Below are 19,367 nucleotides of genomic sequence, written 5' to 3' on the forward strand. Positions count from 1 at the left end.
TTTCCCCTTTCATTTTCTTTTTGTCCATTAAATATAATGAGTAATATATTTATAAACCACTTGTAAATAATTTTCACATGTCTTGATTTTTGTAGTTCTACTAAGTATACATAGGTCAAAATCAATCAGATGTTTTCTTATTGAGTTAGAGAAACAAATCTTGAACATAAACAAGGCCTATATACAGAGAATACAAAACTATCAGCTTTTATTGGCCATCTCCATTGGACAGACTCTGACTTGTATCAATATTTGTTCCATAATTAAATTTTATCTAATTCTGAGCAGTGGCTCTTGAAGTAGTTATAACCTAAACATTTTATAGATGATAAACCAAGATTCAGATTTTATGTGACTTTTCCTGATTCCTCTGTTACTAATTTAGCTTCTAGAAGAATAGATATAGTTATTTACAGATGAAGATTGTATTTAAATTGATAAACTCTTATCCTTCAAAAGGTAATTCTGACATTAGTGAATATCATTTTAACTTGTCAAAACTAAAAAGGAAAAAGAAAAGAAAAAAGAATGATCTTAAAATAGAAATTCAGTATAGATAAAATAGGGTCATAAATATGTATGCCATTTATTCCCAAATACATTGATTTAGTTTTTATTTTTTGCTCATTTTTAAGATATTCTGTCTCCTCTGTTGTTGTTACCACATTGTCACTTGTTCCTTACAGATATACAGCTTTAATGAATGGTATAGTAAATGCAGGCATCATTTCCAGTTCCTCCAAATGAACTGCAATTCATTCCTTGCCCCCAATACCAAAGCATCCTAGGCGACTTTGATTACCAAAAAAACAAGAACAAAAACAAAGAGGCACCCATATTATTTACTCTGTAAATCAAGTTGTAAGTGTGCATATTCAAGACATATTCAGTTTATTCCTACATCCTGATGAGGAAAATTTCCTAACTGCTGCCTGAGTTTCAAAGTTATGGGCAATTACCGTCACATGAATTCAATAGCTATTATATTGCTTGCATAAATATATTTTTGTATGCTTGTATTTAGTTAAAAATGAAAACAAAAATAGTCTCACATCAATGTTTTATACATTTACAGAAAAAAACACATTTTTTAAATAGCCTCATTATGAGGATGAAGAACTGATTCCCATGTGAAAGTGAATTATTTAAGACTGTAGTGATATAGTGACAGATCTGGTTGGGCAAACTCTAGAAGCTAGACAATGAAGAGTTTTACTATGAAGAATTTTTTTTTCTACAACATCTTGCCTTTGATCAAAATCAGTTCCAAAGAAATATCTTATTGGTCACTAAATAAACTTGGTCACATTTGGTTTGATCACTTAAATTGGTACAGCAAGAATGTACAGTTACCAAAGAAGCCTTAAGTTGGATTTCTTGGAAGTTTTATCAGATCAGACTTTAAAAATAATCTAACTGTAAAAAACTCCCCATTGGATTTCACATCAATTTGGGTCACTCCCTCCCTTCTCAAGATCCTTGAAATAATCTAAAGTGTTTAAGTTTCCCAAAAGGGAACTTTCTTATTTGCCAGTAAGGGAGGAACCCTATAAAACAAGCACTAGATCAGGTTCCCAGGAGAATTTTGTATTCACTGGATTCATAAAGTCTACCTCATTTATTTGAAATGTTTCATCATACTTGTATTTGCACATCCTTAGATAATAGTTATTTTGCATTGACATCAGCCACATGGAATTTACAGCATTGTGAGATGCCTTTAAGAGAGTCCCAATCAGATAACCCAAGAGTGTCCTCTAGGGTGTTGCCAAGCATAATTCTACACAGTATCCTTTCATAGAATCTTACATATGATTACACATTCTTTCAAGTGTTTCCACTAGGTTCTACTATAAAAAAGAAAAAATGATATATAGTTTGTGTACCTTACTTAGAATTAATAATCTATCTATCTATCTATCTATCTATTTATTTACAGCATAACAGTATTCATTATTTTTTCCCCACACCCAGTGCTCCATGCAATCCATGCAATCAATACCTTATTACATCTTGAAGAAATGTATGATTTAATTGCTTAAAAGGTTATAGAGCTTCATACCTTAATGAAAGATAAAGAGATCTAGAATACACAGTATTGGTACATGCACATATTTGTGTACTTCAAATTATATGCTTTTATGAAATCTCATGTAATAAATCAGCATTAATAGGTAAATAAATAGAAAAAATATGTAGACAAGATAATTTGAGAGTTGAAGAGAAAATAATTACCACTGGAAGTACTTGGAGTTTAGATTCAGACTGAAGATATGCCTGTTCTGTTTTATTGCACAAGCAAGTTACAGTTAAAGATCCTTTTGAGTACAAACAATATCTAGCTCTAGTTTTGAAACTTAGCAATATAGACTCAAGTGAGTAAATTTAACTTTATGAGTATCATCTATAGATTATCAAATCAAAAGCACAAAGATATCCACTGAAACCTTCCAAAGAAGATATAGTCCATCTATACAATGGAATATTATGTCTCCCTTAGAAAGGATGAATAACCAACTTTTGTATCAACATGGACAGGACTGGAGGAGATTATGCTGAGTTCAATAAGTCAAGCAGAGAGAGTCAATTATTGTACGGTTTCACTCCATTGTGAAACATAAGGAATAACATGGAGGACATTAGGAGAAGGAAAGGAAAAGTGAAAGGGGGGAATCAGAGGGGAAGATGAACCACGAGATACTGTGAACTCTGAGAAAAAAATTGAAGATTTTAGAGGGGAAGGGGGGATAGGTGAGCCTTGTGGTGGTTATTAAGAAGAGCACATATTGCATGGGGCAGTGGATGTGGTGCATTAACAATGAAACTTAGAACACTGAAAAAATAAAATTAAATTAAAAAAAGAAATTTTTAAAAAGTTAATAAGTATTGGCCAGAATGTAGAGAAAATGGAATCTTTTTGCATTTTTCTTGGGTATGTAAATTGGTATAGTAACTATGTGAAAGTATATGGGAGTTCCACAAATAATTAAAATTAGAAATACCATATGATCCTACAGTCCTACTTATAGGTATATATCCAAAAGAATTAAAATATATCTTTTATTTTAAAGATTTTATTTATGTATTTGACAGAGAGATCTCAAGTAGGCAGAGAGGCAGGCAGAGAGAGAGAGGGGGAAATGGGCTCCCTTCTGAGAAAGAGCTGGATGTGGGGCTGAATCCCAGGACCCTGAGACCATGACCTGAGCCGAAGGCAGGAGCTTAACCCACTGAGCCACCCAGGTGCCCCTAAAATCTATATCTTAAGGCAATATCTGCATTCTTATGAGTTTTTCAGCATTATTTCCAAAAGTTAAGATATGTAATAATGTGTGTAATATGTATTAAGCCCAAAAGACTCCACCAAAGACCACTAGAACTGGTAACGAAATCCAGTGAAGTCTCAGGATATGTAAAAATTTGCCAAATCACTATGCTGTACACCTGAAAATAATGCAGCATTGTGTGTCAACCATACTCAAATAAAAGGTGTTAAAAAACAAAGCAAAACAAACAAACAAACAAAAAAACAATAAATCACACACACACACACACACACACACACACACACACACACACATAAGAAAGGAAATTCTACACTCTACTATTGTTTTTGAGAATTTGGACTGTAACATGTTAGTTTTTTTCACCAAATTTTATGTAAGCCCATCTAAAGCCTATAGCAATAAGACTCAATCCTATATTTTAAAAGACTTTCATATCCTTTCCCATTGAGACACCATACTTATGAACTAACTCCAAAATCACTTTCTATTGTAAAAGTACAGCCATTCCTGTTCAAACTCTACTTAATATCTTCTACTTATGGTCTTGACCAACTTTTTTTACATAGAGTAAGTCACTAATTTCTTAAACAAATCAACTTAAAATTATAATGATTTTAATCTGTATAGTAATTCAAACTGTCAGAATTAATGCAATGGCATCAAAATTGATATGAGCACATCACATGATTGCATGAAAATAGTCCTACTTCTGGAGAGTACAATTCATGTTAAACATACCATGCTAAAGCACTCTACACTTATCTACTATTTTTCCCATCTCCAGGAGATTCATCATAAGCTCTGAGGACAATGTATCTCCCCTTTCTTGATAAGTATAATTTATATTTCAAATATAATTTTTGCCTCAAAATATGTTGTTTCAGTTATGGGTCAAATAAATTCTTCTCATATTTGAAGTTTCTTTTGTATCCATATAAACATTTAGTATACATTTTGTGACACAGAATTATTACTACTCTTAAAGTGATCATGTTTTCATAAACACAGCATTGCTTAGTATAGACTTTAAATAAATATCCATTATAAGAAATGTGTTCAGCATAAATCCAGGAAAGATAATATCTATGATTATATTATCAGTGACTATGTTATCAATTTTTGTGTCACTGCTAATTTATGATATATTTTTAGGCAAAACAACAATTCTTTCCAAGATTCAAACATACAGGCTCTTTTAAATCTATTTCCACTAAAAGAAATTTTCTTTGATATCCCCTTGTTGAGAGATATCATACTGATTATTTTAGTGGTTTAAAAAAAACAGTTCTTAATTAATTCTAAACAAATTCTTCTAAGCACTTGTAGAAGAGTCTCATGTCTTATGTAATAAATTAAAATAAGAACCAATTATGACATGTATTCTTTGTTATCTTCCAGTTTTACAAAATCACTGAATTGAATAGCTGACAGGGGTCCTACTGTCATTATATGAACAAAGTCATTTTTCTGAACAGATGTCTTTAAATACTTTTCAAATGGATGTATATATTCATCTATTATCCCTGCACTTGACATCTTAGGCATTTCAGGAAGACTCAGCAGCAACCATGAGTCAAGTTCTCTATCTAGACATTAAAGGAAAGAACCCTTTTCTGTGTGTGTGTGTGTGTGTGTGTGTGTGTGTGTGTGTGTGTGTTTACTTGGGAAAGCCAACTAAGACTTTAATGATACAGTTTAAGTCACTAATACTCAAGATGGCCTCAGGCCAAGAATGGAAAGGAATTCTTATAATGGAGTTACATGTTTTTAAAGATGTGTTAAGGGTCAATTCAGTGGTATAACAAATACACTTATTCAGATTCTTCCAATGTTTTTATGTCTCTAAAGTTTTATGGAGTCATAAATGTTATATATTGTTACTCAGAAGTTGCATAGGAATAAAGTGTAAGCATATTAAATTATTTGGCAATTTGTACATTGGCTTAAAATTAGATACATTATAATGGAATTTGATACATTTTACATTAACACAGAGGCAGAAATTCTTAAAATACTACACAACTTGTGTGTAATCTTTATTTTAGAGTAGATACTTATTTTTGAATTTTCACTAAGTTAGAGATTACCATTATGTTACAAAACATGTTTTACATTTTAAAATGGGTAACAAAATGATAGTACTACTTTGAGGGACTACTATTTAAATAATATAAGAATGCATTTTTCATTGCAGATAACTCCTTAAATGTTCTTATATTTTGTATGGTCTCCTGTATTTGCGTCTGTGTTACATTTCTCTTGGGAAGGGGTATGACTAGTCTAGTTTAAAAGGTTCTTTTCTAACTTATTTATGATAAAGTATATCTTATGAAATACACAACTTTAACAATCTTTGTGCAATTCAGTAACAACTGCATTGTTCAATCATAACTATCAATCTCTAGATTATTTTCAATGTACCAATTTTCTCACCTTACAAATAATAATTCCCATACTTGTACCCTATAATCCTACTAATGATTATTTGTCTCAATTAATTTGCCTAATCTAAGTACCTAATAAAAGTGTAATTATACAATATTTTCCTTTTCTGTTTGGTTTACTTCACTTAGACAAATTTTCTCAAGATTCATCCATGTTGTAGGATGTATCAGAATTTTATTCATTTTCAGTGCAAATAATAAACCATTGTTTATATACAGTACTTTTAATTTCTGCATTTTTTTCTCCTGTAGGCACTTTTTTTTTTTTACTTCTTTGGCTATTGTGAACTATGCTGCTATAAACATTTCTGCACAAGTATTTGCTCAAGTTTCTCCTTTCAAATATTTTTTGTATATATTTAGAAGCATAATTACTTAATCATATGATAATTTGATGTTAAATTTTCCATACTATTTTTGTATGAATTGCCATACTGCTTTTTATAGCACCTGACCATTTTACATTCCCATCAAAGATGCACTAAGAGAAAAAGAAAGAATGTGGGATGCCTGTGTGGCTCAGTTGGTTAAGCAGCTGCCTTCGGCTCAGGTCATGATCCCAGCGTCCTGGGATTGAGTCCCACATCGGGCTCCTTGCTCACCAGGAAGCCTGATTCTCCCTCTGCCTCTGCCTGCCATTCTGTCTGCCTGTGCTTGCTCTCTTCTCCCCTCTATCTCTGATAAATAAATAAAATTAAAAAAAAGAAAGAATGCACTAAGATTCCAATTTCTCCATATTCTTGCAGCATTTGTTATTACTACTATTTAAAGTTTAATAACATCTTTCATAATGGATGAAAGGAATATTTTATTGTGATTTTTTGTGCATTTCCCTAATAACAAATGACTGTCTCATCATATGCTTATCAGGCATTTGTATATATATACTTTGGAGAAATGGGTATTTAAATCTTTCACACATGTTTTAATGTGTTTGTTGTGGAGTTTTATGTGTTACTCAGGTATTCTAGATGTATATTCCTCAATTATTTATTTACTTCAAATACATAGGCTATTTTTTCACTTTATTAAAGGATGTTTATCAGAGGGAATTTAGGTTGTGGGTGGATAAGGTGCTGCACATTGTATGTAAGTGTTGAATTGCTAAATTCTACATTTGAAATGAATATTACACAGTTTGTTGACTAACTGAGATTCATGGAGCACTGGGTGTTGTTCATAAACAATGAATCTTGGAACACTGAAAAATAAAATAAAATTTAAAAAAATCTTGGGCACCTGGGTGGCTCAGTGGGTTAAGCCGCTGCCTTTGGCTCAGGTCATGATCTCAGGGTCCTGGGATCGAGTCCCGCATCAGGCTCTCTACTCAGCAGGGAGTCTGCATCCTCCTCTCTCTCTCTCTCTCTGCCTGCCTCTCTGCCTAGTTGTAATCTCTCTCTGTCAAATAAATAAATAAAATCTTTAAAAAAATTTTAAAAATCTTTATATTGTAATGAAAAATAAATAAATAAATAAATAACTTGTAAAAGAAAAAAGTCAAGAAAATTTTTAAAATAATATAATTATTATACATAAAAATTACTATATATAAAAAGATCCAAAATATATAGTTCTGTCTGAATTTCAAAATAAAATAGTAGCAGTTATAGATATAATGCATATATAACTATTCCCTAGGAAAATTCACACAATTCTTTTTGTATAACCTTGAAATTTGGGACAAATCAATGTCATCTTAGTCATGATTTAAGGTAACGCACTGACCTATACACTTTCTCAGGGCTCCCTTGACATCACTGTTTCTCATACTATAGATGATGGGGTTCAACAAAGGAGTGAAGATAGTATAGAACACTGACACTATTTTATCATGGTTAGCTGACCTGTAGGATTTGGGTCTCATATAGATAAAAATAGCAGCTCCATAAAAGAGTCCCACCACAGAGAGATGTGAGGAACATGTAGCAAAAGCCTTCTTGCGGGCTTCTCTAGAATGCATCTGGAGAACTGCAGCAAAGATAAGACTATAGGAAATCAGGATGAGAGAAAATGGAACCAGGAGCATTAATACACAGCAGATATACATGACATTTTCAAAGGCCAATGTGTTGGCACAAGCCAAACGCACCAGAGTAGGAGCCTCACAGAAGAAATGATTGATCTCACGCACATGGCAAAATGGAAAACTCAGGGTAGCAGCAGCCTGCATGAGGCCATCAGCTGCCCCCAGGAACCAAGACCCCACAGTCATTCTCAGGCATAATTTCCAGCTCATGAGAACAACATATCGCAGTGGATGGCAAACAGCCACATAGCGGTCATAGGACATGGATGCCAAGAGGAAACACTCGCTCCCTTCCAAAGTGATGAAGAAGAAGATCTGCAACCCACAGCCAAAAGGAGAAATGGACTTCAGGCCAGTCAAGTAGTCAGCTGCCATTTTGGGCACAATGGTGCAGACTAGCATCATGTCCATGAGGGAGAGTTGGCTCAATAGAAAGTACATGGGAGTATGAAGCTGGACATCCTGATGAATCAGAAAAATCATGAGGGCATTGCCTAGTAGGGAGGTGAAGACAATTGTGAGAACCATCACAAAGAGAAATAGATGGGCTTCTGTGTGATTAAAGAGTCCTAGGAGAATGAAATCTGTCGTGGTGTTCCAAATGTTCATGATTTCAAACAAGAGCAACACTGCAAATGAAGAAATAGATGATATAGTTTTCATTATCTTACTTTCTCAAAATATGTTCCCAGTGCAAGACAATAATACCAAATTCAACATTTCATTAACTGTATAAAGTGTGTAATGATGTTTCCCCTCAAATTCAGAGACACAATCTTCTTTTGGCAAATAAGAGAAAATAAATTTGTTAGTACCCAGTATAGAGATAAGTTTATTTTTCTTCAGCCTCAAAAGAATCTAAATATCTGAAGGCATTCTCTTCACTGATCTGCTAGTAGTGAAACTGCTCTAGGTTGTTGAATTAATCATATTATACTTGAGGAGATGAAGATGCTGATTCAGTCTCAAAGATGTGGTCTGATTCATTGAAATGGCATGACAGGAATCCCTCTCTTCCATGGTCATTTGATTTGCACCCAATTTACAAATGCCTCCTGTACTGGAATGCAAATCAAGACACAGAAATTGCAAAAAGCTCCCTCAGTCACTAACTCCATTGTTTCAGCATCATGATTGTACTGACAGAATTCTACTTTAGGGTTTTAGTTGGTTGTTTCAAAATTAAACATAGAAACACACTTTTAGGGGTGCCTGGGTGGGTCAGTGGGTTAAGCCTCTGCTTTCAGCTCAAGTCATGATATCAGGGTCCTGATATCAAGCCCCACATATGGCTCTCTGCTTAGCAGGGAGTCTGTTTCCCACCCCCCTCTCTGCCTGCCTCTGCCTACTTTTGATCTCTGTCTGTCAAATAAATAAATAAAATATTTTTTAAAAAAGAAACACTTCTCTCTATAGATATACACTACATTTCTCAAAACTTTGTTATCTCCACACCTTCAAATCTGTTAATATTTGCACTCTTCACACTTAGGAACCATTTGAATTCCTTAATTATGGGTCTCTCTAGTGCCTTCTTGAAGGATCTCAAAACCCTCCAAACTCATTTATTTGACTTGGAAGCTTCTTATTTTCTCTATTCTAAACTCTCATTCTTATGAAAAATGGCAAAATTTAGAACTTGCTTAAATGTCAATCTGTAATATAATAATTGCAGAGTGTTGAGTAAGTTTCTTAAAATAAGTTTTGCTATCATCTTACCCATTTTTAAATATACTGTCACTATAGTGGCATTATGTATAGTCACATTATTCTGCAACTATGACCAATATATAACCCCAGGACAATGATTTCCTGTTTCTCCCTGTCCCTGGGAACTGCTAACCACCATTCTGCTATTCTGGCCCTATGAATTTGACTATTATAGGATCTTTAGTTTAGTGGAAATATACGGAATTTGTCTTTTTTATAATTGGCTTATTCACTTAACATCATGTCATCAACATTTGTTCAAACTATAGCATGTCAGAATTCCCTTCCTTAACTGAATAGTATCCCTTCGTATGTATACACAACATTTTCTTTATTAATTCATTCCACCTGTGGATGTTGGGCTGCTGTAATTCACTTAAAGGATAAATTTAATGGAATTTTTGTTAATAATTGTTTAAATTTGTATAATGTCAACAGATATACCTTAATAATATAGTAATTTGAGCTACTTCTTTTTCCTTTACAAGTATGCAAGAGAGATGTATGTTTTAAAGACTCACTACAACAAGCAAAATTATTATTACATTTAGTAAATACTGCTTCTTGTAAGGTTTATAATTTTTGTTGTTTTTTAAATTTGGAATTATTAGTGTTTAGCTTTGTATGTATTGAGGTATCATTTTAAGGTGAAATATATGTATAAAAGCAATCCATCATCCCCAATCTAATTGTCTTTTCAATATGCTATTTTGTTTATAGCATTTACTAGTAAGATCATAAAGGTGTTAATCAAATAATATCATTGGTAGAAATTATATTTTTCAAAGGACTGCAATATTAAATTATGTGTTATATCAAAATTCCTAAGTATAATTTCCATATTATACAAGAGACACAATTGTGTTCACTAATTAATATGATAGAAAACTTACTAATTCCTAATTGACTATGCAAACAAAATGGTTGAAAATCGAAATGAGTAATTAAATTATCCTTAAAATATAATATCTAAAATGGTATTAATTAGAAGAATGAAAGATCAATACTGAGAATTCTCAATACTTAGAATTTAGTATTCTGAATTTTCTTTTGTCCCCTGGTTTAAAAAAGAGATCATTTCTTATGTTTTTCAGTGTTTTACTTAGGATGGTGCTTAAATTTTGGTATCTTTACTTGAATCCTAAAATAACATATTTTCAATATAATAGAAGGCACTAATATATACTCCTTTTTTTCATAGTGTAATCACAGAAAATGTAGTGGATTCTGATAATTTCCTTCTATATTTTTCTAACCCCCATTGTTCTGACTTAACCTAAAAATTATAATTTGTTTCCCTCAAAATACCAGGGTGATTAATCAATATGTTCCATTAAAAATAAAATAATAACAGCAAAACAATTTATTAGACTGAATTGATAAATTACTGCAAGAGACTTAACCTGATGGCTACATCAGCTTTAATACCTTTAATACCTTTTAGTTTTTCATATTATGGCATAGATCAACAAACAATTTTATTTGGAAAATTACACAGAGAAAGTAATGTACTTCGGATTTTTGTGGAGTTCAGACTAATAAACAAATTACTAAATATCAAAGGTGATTATGACCTACTTACATAGATAAAAATGATGACTTCAACAAGCTGGATATCTGTCCCTTCTAAGCAGGGTCATCCTAATGCATCTCGTTGTGAGGAGGAAACATATTATAGTCTGACAGCATCAAACTCACTCATATCATTGTCTAGAGTGCCCTATTAAGGGGTGTGGTCTATTGACATATTTTGCTAAAAATAATATCTTATTAGTATAGCAGACCTGCATAACTCTGAATCTTGGGATGACAAAATATTTAATTTTCAAAGATTTTAAATATTCACAGATTATACATTCTTTCAGAAAGTTGTGATTCATTAAATTTAAAATACAAAAATCATCTATAATTAAGATCAAAATGTAAGTAAATAATGCCCATAAAAAGGGATGATTTAAAAGTACATTAGTAGAGGGGCACTTGGGTGTCTCAGTGAGTTAAGCATCTGCCTTTAGCTCATTTCATGATCCTGGGATCCTGGGATCCTGGGATCCAGCCTGGAAACAAGCTGCCTGTTCAGCAGGCAGTGTGCTTCTCGTCTCCCTATCCCTCTACTCCTGCTCTTTCTCTCTCTCTCACTTAATCTTTTTCAAATCAATAAATAAAATATTTTTTAAAAGTACACTAGGAGAGAACTAATGTTATGCTTTCACTACTTGTTAGAACGTTGATGGAGCAAATTACAGAGTGCGTTATTGAGAGATAATTTCTGTTAAAGATAGTAACTAAAATGATCAAGCCCATGATAGGATTTCACCATTTTTCTCTCTAAATTTAATTTGGTGGTTGTGTTATAAGCTTGGACCCTTATGAGTTTATTTTATTTTACTATTTTATTTTATTTTATTTTATTTTATTTTATTTGATATTTAAAGGTGAATCATAAAATCTATGATTATAGCAAGAACAGCAGAATGCATTTATTGTGTCAAGCACTTAACTGTTCGGTTTCATATGGGTACTTTTCAAAGATTTTGCTATTTTTTGTACTATGTATTTTCAATTTCCTAGTAAACCTTGATTTTTGGTGACATTTTTACCACTCCATTTGCCTTGGCTTACTTAAGAATATATTCATAAATAGCTGATGGTAATTGGGGAGTGCACTTGTGATGAACACCAGTGTTGTATGGAAGTGTTCAATCACTACATTCTACACATGAAACTAACATTACACTCTATGTTAACTAATTTGATAGAAAAAAAAGATTTTTTTTAAAAAAGGATGACATTCCACAACTGTAAAATGAAACTAATATTACACTAGTAAGTATGTTAACTTACTATATAGAAAAACAAGAACAAAAAAAAAGTTTAAAAAATGTATAACAGTGACATTCCACAATTGTAAAATTAAAAAAAAAAAGATCTCTTGAATGCAATGGTTGATAGAAAATACTGCCTCTGTATAAATGTGAGATAGTATAATTGCTTAATCCATGTGCACTATAAGAACTGTCATTTATTTAGGGAGTAAGCATACTGTAAATTTTGTTAGACTTCTGCCTTTGGATATTGCATCTTATCACAGTGACTAATCCTACTCTGATTTAGAGCATAATTTACCACCTGAGTGAAATCTAGATTAAGTCAAGCTTTATTTTCTGAACAAAACTACAGGCTCCTAGCTAATTCTGAGAAGTACATTATAGACTGGTAATATATCAAGCTACAAGTAAAACTTGCAGCAAAAGTTAAAATACAATTTTCAGTAAACATTCATATTTTTGTGTTTTGATATCTGTGCTCCGTCAGGAAAAAGTGCTGTCAATGCTCTAGTAAAACAGGGTGCCACTATCTGATGGGGCAATTGACTGTGCTACATAGATCAAATGTAATGTAGATTCTCAGGGGACAGGAAAATGAGGAACAGAAAAGCCTCATGTCAGTGGGGGAAATCTACATACCACTTAGAAGCCTGTAAGAAAATTACAATGAACTTACAATGAACCTAGGTGACAAAATTGAGATTAATTTAGGACTATTTAATACATGTGTGAGCATAATTTTGGGAATCCATAAAGAAGTTGTAACAGACCTCAATTTTAGCAAAAGAAAGTATTGCCACCACTCTCCCCCTGCAAGCAGGAAGGGATGGAGTAGATTCCAGACTACAAATAGACAGGCTGCATGAAAAACACCTTAGCAGCCAAACATCAGATACAGGAAGCCACAAAATAGCAAGAAGGAAGCAAAATAAAGAAACATAATTTTTAAAAGCAATCCAAAGAGGCACACTTGTAAGAACACTATTGGCATGCAGGAAGTTTATTAGGGGAGTACTCTAAGGATCCATACCCATGGAATAAAGGAAGCAGAATTGTGCACAGGGAGATGTTGAACTGGGAATCAGACCCAACCAAGTTCTTATTTACCCTGGGTGGATTTCTGAGATGGCCCTTCCATGTGTTACTGCAATAGGGCCCCCACAGAAGAATTTTTGAATGTGGCCTGATGCCAGGAAGGTATCATGACCATAGACTAGGGAGTTTTCCTCAACCAAGATCAGTGTTCACAACTTTTTGCTTAATTTAAATTCAATTAGCATATTCTGTATTATTAGTTCAGAGGCAGAGCGTTTTTTTTTTTTTTTAAGATTTTATTTATTTATTTGACAGATAGAAATCACAAGTAGACAGAGAGGTAGGCAGAGAGAGAGAAGGGGAAGCAGGATCCCTGCTGAGCAGAGAGCCCAACACGGGCTTGATCCCAGTACCCTGAGATTACAACCTCACTGAGCCACCCAGATGCCCCAGAGGTAGAGTTTATTGATTCATCAGTTGTGATAACACCCAGTGCTCATTACATCAAGATCTCTCTTTAATGCTTACACTCCTATTAGCAGGAAGAAGAAGTACTTCAGTTCTGTCAGGAAAGGGGAATAAGTGCACACAATCATGTAAGGTACACTCCATTAGATCCATTCCATCAAAAGTCAGAATGAAGTGGTCTCTTGGATGCCATTCACACAGGTTGTTTCCTATAGCACAGTACATGTGTATCATGTGATGGAATGCATGGGGAACATCTGGAAAGAATGAAAAGTTCAATAAACATGTAGTCTCCTTCCAGTATAAAGGTACAGAGAAGTTTGACATTTGCCCACAAGGAATATGATGGCATGAAGAGCTCAAAACATCTGCTGGCAGGTCTGTCTTTTGGTTTAGAGGAATTGTTAATATGCCTCTGATGAAAGCATCAATCCTGAACTGGGATCCTTGAACTCTGTCCAAAAAGCAAAGGTAAATGTGAAGGATAGCACATATTTCCCATATGGTTCAAGTATAAAGAGAAGAGTACTCCATCATAGAAGGGTATCCCATTGTCTTAGCTCAGATTCTGCCACCAATATCTCACCAAAATCCAGAGGATCTCTGGATTTTAATTTCCCTAGTGTGCCCTTGCTCTATACCATGGATTCAACTGTGTTTCTCCAAATTGCTATGATCTGTACTCTAAACACAAAAGTGATAGTACTTAGATAATGGGTCCTTATAGAATTCATTTGATTTGTTATTTATTTATATATACACATTCTTATTTTTATTCATTTATGTATTCATTAATAACTGTTATAAATTTGAGTATAATTAACAGACAATGTGATTAGGTTTAAGTGTACAACCTCGTGATTTCACTAGTTATACATTATTTTATGTTCACCACAGGTGTAGCCATAATTACCTACCTATTAAAATATCATTGACTGTATTCCTTATGCTGTGCCTTTTATTCTGTGATGTTTTCATTCCACAGTTAAAAGCCTCTATACCACACTATTTCACAGTAGGGGTTTTGCCCAACCCCTACTCACTTTCCCTCTGACAACCATCAGTGTCTTCTCTACTTTTATAGGTCTTATTCTGCATTTATTTTTATTTACTTATATTTATTCATTTATCTAGATTCTACTTATGAGTGAAATTATAGGGTATTTGTCTTCCTCAGTCTAATAGGTTTCACTTAGCATAATACCCTCTACATTCATCTATGTTATCTTAAATGACATGAACTTATCCTTTTCTCATGTCTGAGTAATATTTCAGTGTGTGTGTGTGTTTGCATGTGTGTGTATGCATGTTTTGTGTATACACCCTCTTTAGCCATCTGTCAATTGATGGACACTTAGACTGCATCTACATCTTGCCTGTTATAAATAATGCCTGCTGTAAATATGTTCATAATTCTTTTCAAATAAGTGTTTTGTTTTCTTTGGGAAAATGCCAAATATTGAAGTTATTGAATCATATGCCATTTCTATTTTTAATTTCCTGAGGAACATCCATTGCATTTTGCACAGTGGCTGCACTGATTTCCACTCCTATCAATGGTGTACAAGTCTTCCTTTCGCTCCACATCCTTGCCAATGCTTATTTTTTAAAATATTTTTTTAATTTATTATTTTTTATAAACATGTATTTTTATCCCCAGGGGTACAGGTCTGTGAATCAGCACTCACCAAAGCACATACCCTCCCCAAAGTCCATAACCCCACCCCCCTTTTCCCAACACCCCTCCCCCCAGCAACCCTCAGTTTGTTTTCTAAGATTAAGAGTCACTTATGATTTGTCTCCCTCCCAATCCCATCTTGTTTCATTGATTCTTCTCCTATCCCCTTAAGCCCCCATGTTGCATCACCACTTCCTCATATCAGGGAGATCATATGATAGTTGTCTTTCTCTGCTTGACTTATTTCGCTAAGCATGATACGCTCTAGTTCCATCCATGTCGCAAATGGCAAGATTTCATTTCATTTGATGGCTGCATAGTATTCCATTGTGTATATATACCACATTTTCTTGATCCATTCATCTGTTGATGGACATCTAGGTTCTTTCCATAGTTTGGCTATTGTGGACATTGCTGCTATAAACATTCGGGTGCACGTGCCCCTTTGGATCACTACGTTTGTATCTTTAGGGTAAATACCCAGTAGTGCAATTGCTGGGTCATAGGGCAGTTCTATTTTCAACATTTTGAGGAACCTCCATGCTGTTTTCCAGAGTGGCTGCACCAGCTTGCATTCCCACCAACAGTGTAGGAGGGTTTCCCTTTCTCCGCATCCTCGCCAGCATCTGTCATTTCCTGACTTGTTGATTTTAGCCATTCTGACTGGTGTGAGGTGATATCTCATTGTGGTTTTGATTTGTATTTCCCTGATGCCGAGTGATATGGAGCATGATTTCAAAAAACTTACTACCTATATTATCTTCTAGGAGTTTTGTAGTTTCATGTCTCACATTTAAATCTTAATCCATTTTGACTTAATTTTTAATATTGTATATGAATGTTGTCCAATTTCATTCTTTTCAGTATAGCTGTCCAATTTTTCAAGCATATTTTATTGAAGAGACTGTCTTTTCCCCATTATATATTCTTTCCTCTATGTTATAGATTAACTAGCCACATAAGCATGGGTTTATTTTGGGCTTTCTATTATAACTCATTGATTTATGTGTCTATCTGTGTACTAGTTCAATACTCTTGATTACAACAGATTTGTAGTATATGATGAAATCTGGGATTTCAAAATAAGAAAGAAGTGATGTGTCCATCTCTGTTCTTCTTTCTCAAGATTGATTTGGCTACTCAAGGTCATTGTGTTTCCTTACAAATTTTCAAATGATTTGTTATAGTTCTGAGAAAAATGTTATTGGTATTGTCATAAGGATTATATTAAGTCTGCAGATTGCATTTGTAGTAGTATCTTTTTATGTTTGTGTATTCTTTAATTTCTTTCACCAATGTTTTATAGTTTTCAGATTATAGATCTTTCCTCTCCTTGGTTAAATTTATCCTAGGTATTTTGTTCTCTTTGAATCAATTGCAAATATAATAGATTTCTTAATTTCTCTTTTTCTGATATTTCTTTATTAGTGTACAGAAACACAACTGGTACTCTTTACTAACTTTGCATCCTACAAACTGAATAAATTCATTTATCTCTTCTAACAGTGTTTTGTTCAAGTCTTTAGTATTTTCTTTTTTTTTTTTTACTGTGTTATGTTAGTCACTATAAAATACATCATTAGTTTTAGAAGCAGTGTTCCAAGACTCATTGTTTATGTACAACACCCAGTGCTTCATGTGATACATGTCCTCCTTAGAGTTTTCTATGTATGGTATTATAATGTCTGCAATTGACAGCAGGTGAACTCATCCCTTTCCAATCTGGATAACTTATGTTTCTTTTTCTTTTCTGATTACTCTGTCTAGGACTTACAGTACTGTGTTGGCAAAGAAGTGGCAAAGTGGATATCTTTGTCTTGTTCCAGATCTTTGATAAAAAGCTCAGTGTTTCACAATTGAATATGATGTCAGCTGTTCTGTTGTTGTCATTGCTTACTTTTTTTTGTTTTCTTTTCTTTTGTTTTATTATATAACCTTTGCTCTGTTGTGGCATGTTTCTTCTAAAACCACTTTGTATAGTCTTTATTATGAATGCATGTTTTTTATATGAATGAGTTTTTAAATGCTTTTTCTGTACCTATTCAGATGATTATATAATTTTTATTCTTTGTTTTCTTGATATGGTGTATCTCATTAATTGAATTGAAAATATTGAACAATCCTTCCATCCACTTGATCATGGTGAATGATCATTTTAATACATTGTTAATTGTGATTTATTAATATTTTGTTGAGGATTTTTGCATCTGTTTTTATCAGGGATATCAGCCTATAGTTTCATTTTTTGTAGTGTCTTTGTCATGTCTTGCTATGAAGGTAATGTTGGCTTGATTTAATGAATATGGAGGTTTTACTTCCTCTTCTGTTTTTGAAATCATTAAAATAAGTATTAACTTCACTCTAAATGTTTCGTAGAATTAACCTGTAGAGCTAGTTAGTCTCAGACATTCATTAGGAGGTTGTATTCCTTTTTCAATTTATTCCTCATTATTTTTTTAAACTATAGTTGACACACAATGTTACATTAGTTTTAGGTATACACCATTGTGATTTGACAATTTTATATATAATATTATGCTCACCAAAATTGTAGCTACCAACTGTTCCCATACATCACTATTTTAATAGTGATGGCTATTTGGCTATACTTGTTATGTTGTATCTTGTATTATCATAATGGTAATTTTATACATCCCATTCCCATTCATCTCTTCAGTCCAATCTCCTGTCCCCCATGTTAAAAATAGAAATACTATATGATCAGATAATTCCAATATTCGCTAATTACTCAAAGAAAACAAAAATACTAATTTAAAAAGATACATGAATTCCTGTTTATTGAAGCATTAATAACAATAGCAAAGATATGGTAGCACTCTAAGTTTTCATCAGTAGATTAAGAGTTAGCAAAAATATATGTGTGCGTCTGTCTGTGTGTGTATATATATATACACATACAAATACATATAAGAATTAAGATATATAATAAGATATAAGATATGAGAAATATATATTATATATAAGATATAGAGATACAGAGATATACAATAAGATGTAAGATATAAGAAATATATATTATATATAACATAGATATAGATATCAATATAGAGATATAGGAAATATATCTCTATATATCTTATATAGCAATATAAGATATATAGTGATAGAGAGATATATAGATATATTTAGATATAAGAAATATATATTATATATAAGAGAGATATAGATATCGATATAGAGATATAGTAAATATATCTCTATATATCTCTATATATCTTAGCATACAGATATAAGATATATAGAGATATATTGATATAAGGTATAGAGATATATAGAGACATACTATATCTCTATATCATATCAATATTGATATTGATATATCTATATATCTATATTAAATATATTTCTATCATTACATCATATATCTATCTATATATCTATATATCAGCAATTAATCACATCAAATTTTCTATTTCTTCCTAACTCAGTTTTGGAAGATTGTTTTAGGAATATATATATATATATATATATATATATATATATATATATATAATATTTATATTTTTTTATATATTAGGAATATATATTTTATATTTTTTATTTTCTGGCCTTGTGTTCTCATATTTATGTTTTTAATCCATTTGTGTTAATTTTTATAAATGGTATACATAGGGGTCTGATTGTGTTCTTCTGCATGTGGTTACCTAGTTTTCCCAGCACCATTTGTTGACGTTACTACCCTTTCCCCACTGCTTACCCTTGGTGCTTTGTCATATGTGACTTTATATGTGGATGTTTATTTCTGAGCTGTTGACCCTGTCCATTGGTCTAGTGTATATTTTTATTCCAGTACTATACTCTGTTGTTTACGATAGTTTTGTAGTATAGCTTGAAAACATGAAGTTTGGTTCATCGAGTTTATCTATCTAT

At 32.6% G+C, this 19,367-nt stretch overlaps 1 protein-coding gene across 1 annotated transcript; it reads right to left on the minus strand.

Moving 5' to 3' along the window:
• Window positions 1-7,427: 7,427 nt before the first annotated feature.
• Window positions 7,428-8,420, minus strand: LOC131831454 (olfactory receptor 2T8-like). The gene has a single exon (XM_059173504.1). The coding sequence runs from the start codon at window positions 8,418-8,420 to the stop codon at window positions 7,428-7,430; it is 993 nt and encodes a 330-aa protein (XP_059029487.1).
• Between the last annotated feature and the right edge of the window lie 10,947 nt (window positions 8,421-19,367).

Source organism: Mustela lutreola, chromosome 5 (genome assembly GCF_030435805.1).
Source record: "Mustela lutreola isolate mMusLut2 chromosome 5, mMusLut2.pri, whole genome shotgun sequence".
Taxonomy (NCBI): Eukaryota; Metazoa; Chordata; class Mammalia; order Carnivora; family Mustelidae; genus Mustela; species Mustela lutreola.

What these genes read in the sequence shown, in the direction of transcription:
- LOC131831454 (XM_059173504.1), bottom strand. Translation starts at nt 8,420, where the DNA reads ATGAAAACTATATCATCTATTTCTTCATTTGCAGTGTTGCTCTTGTTT.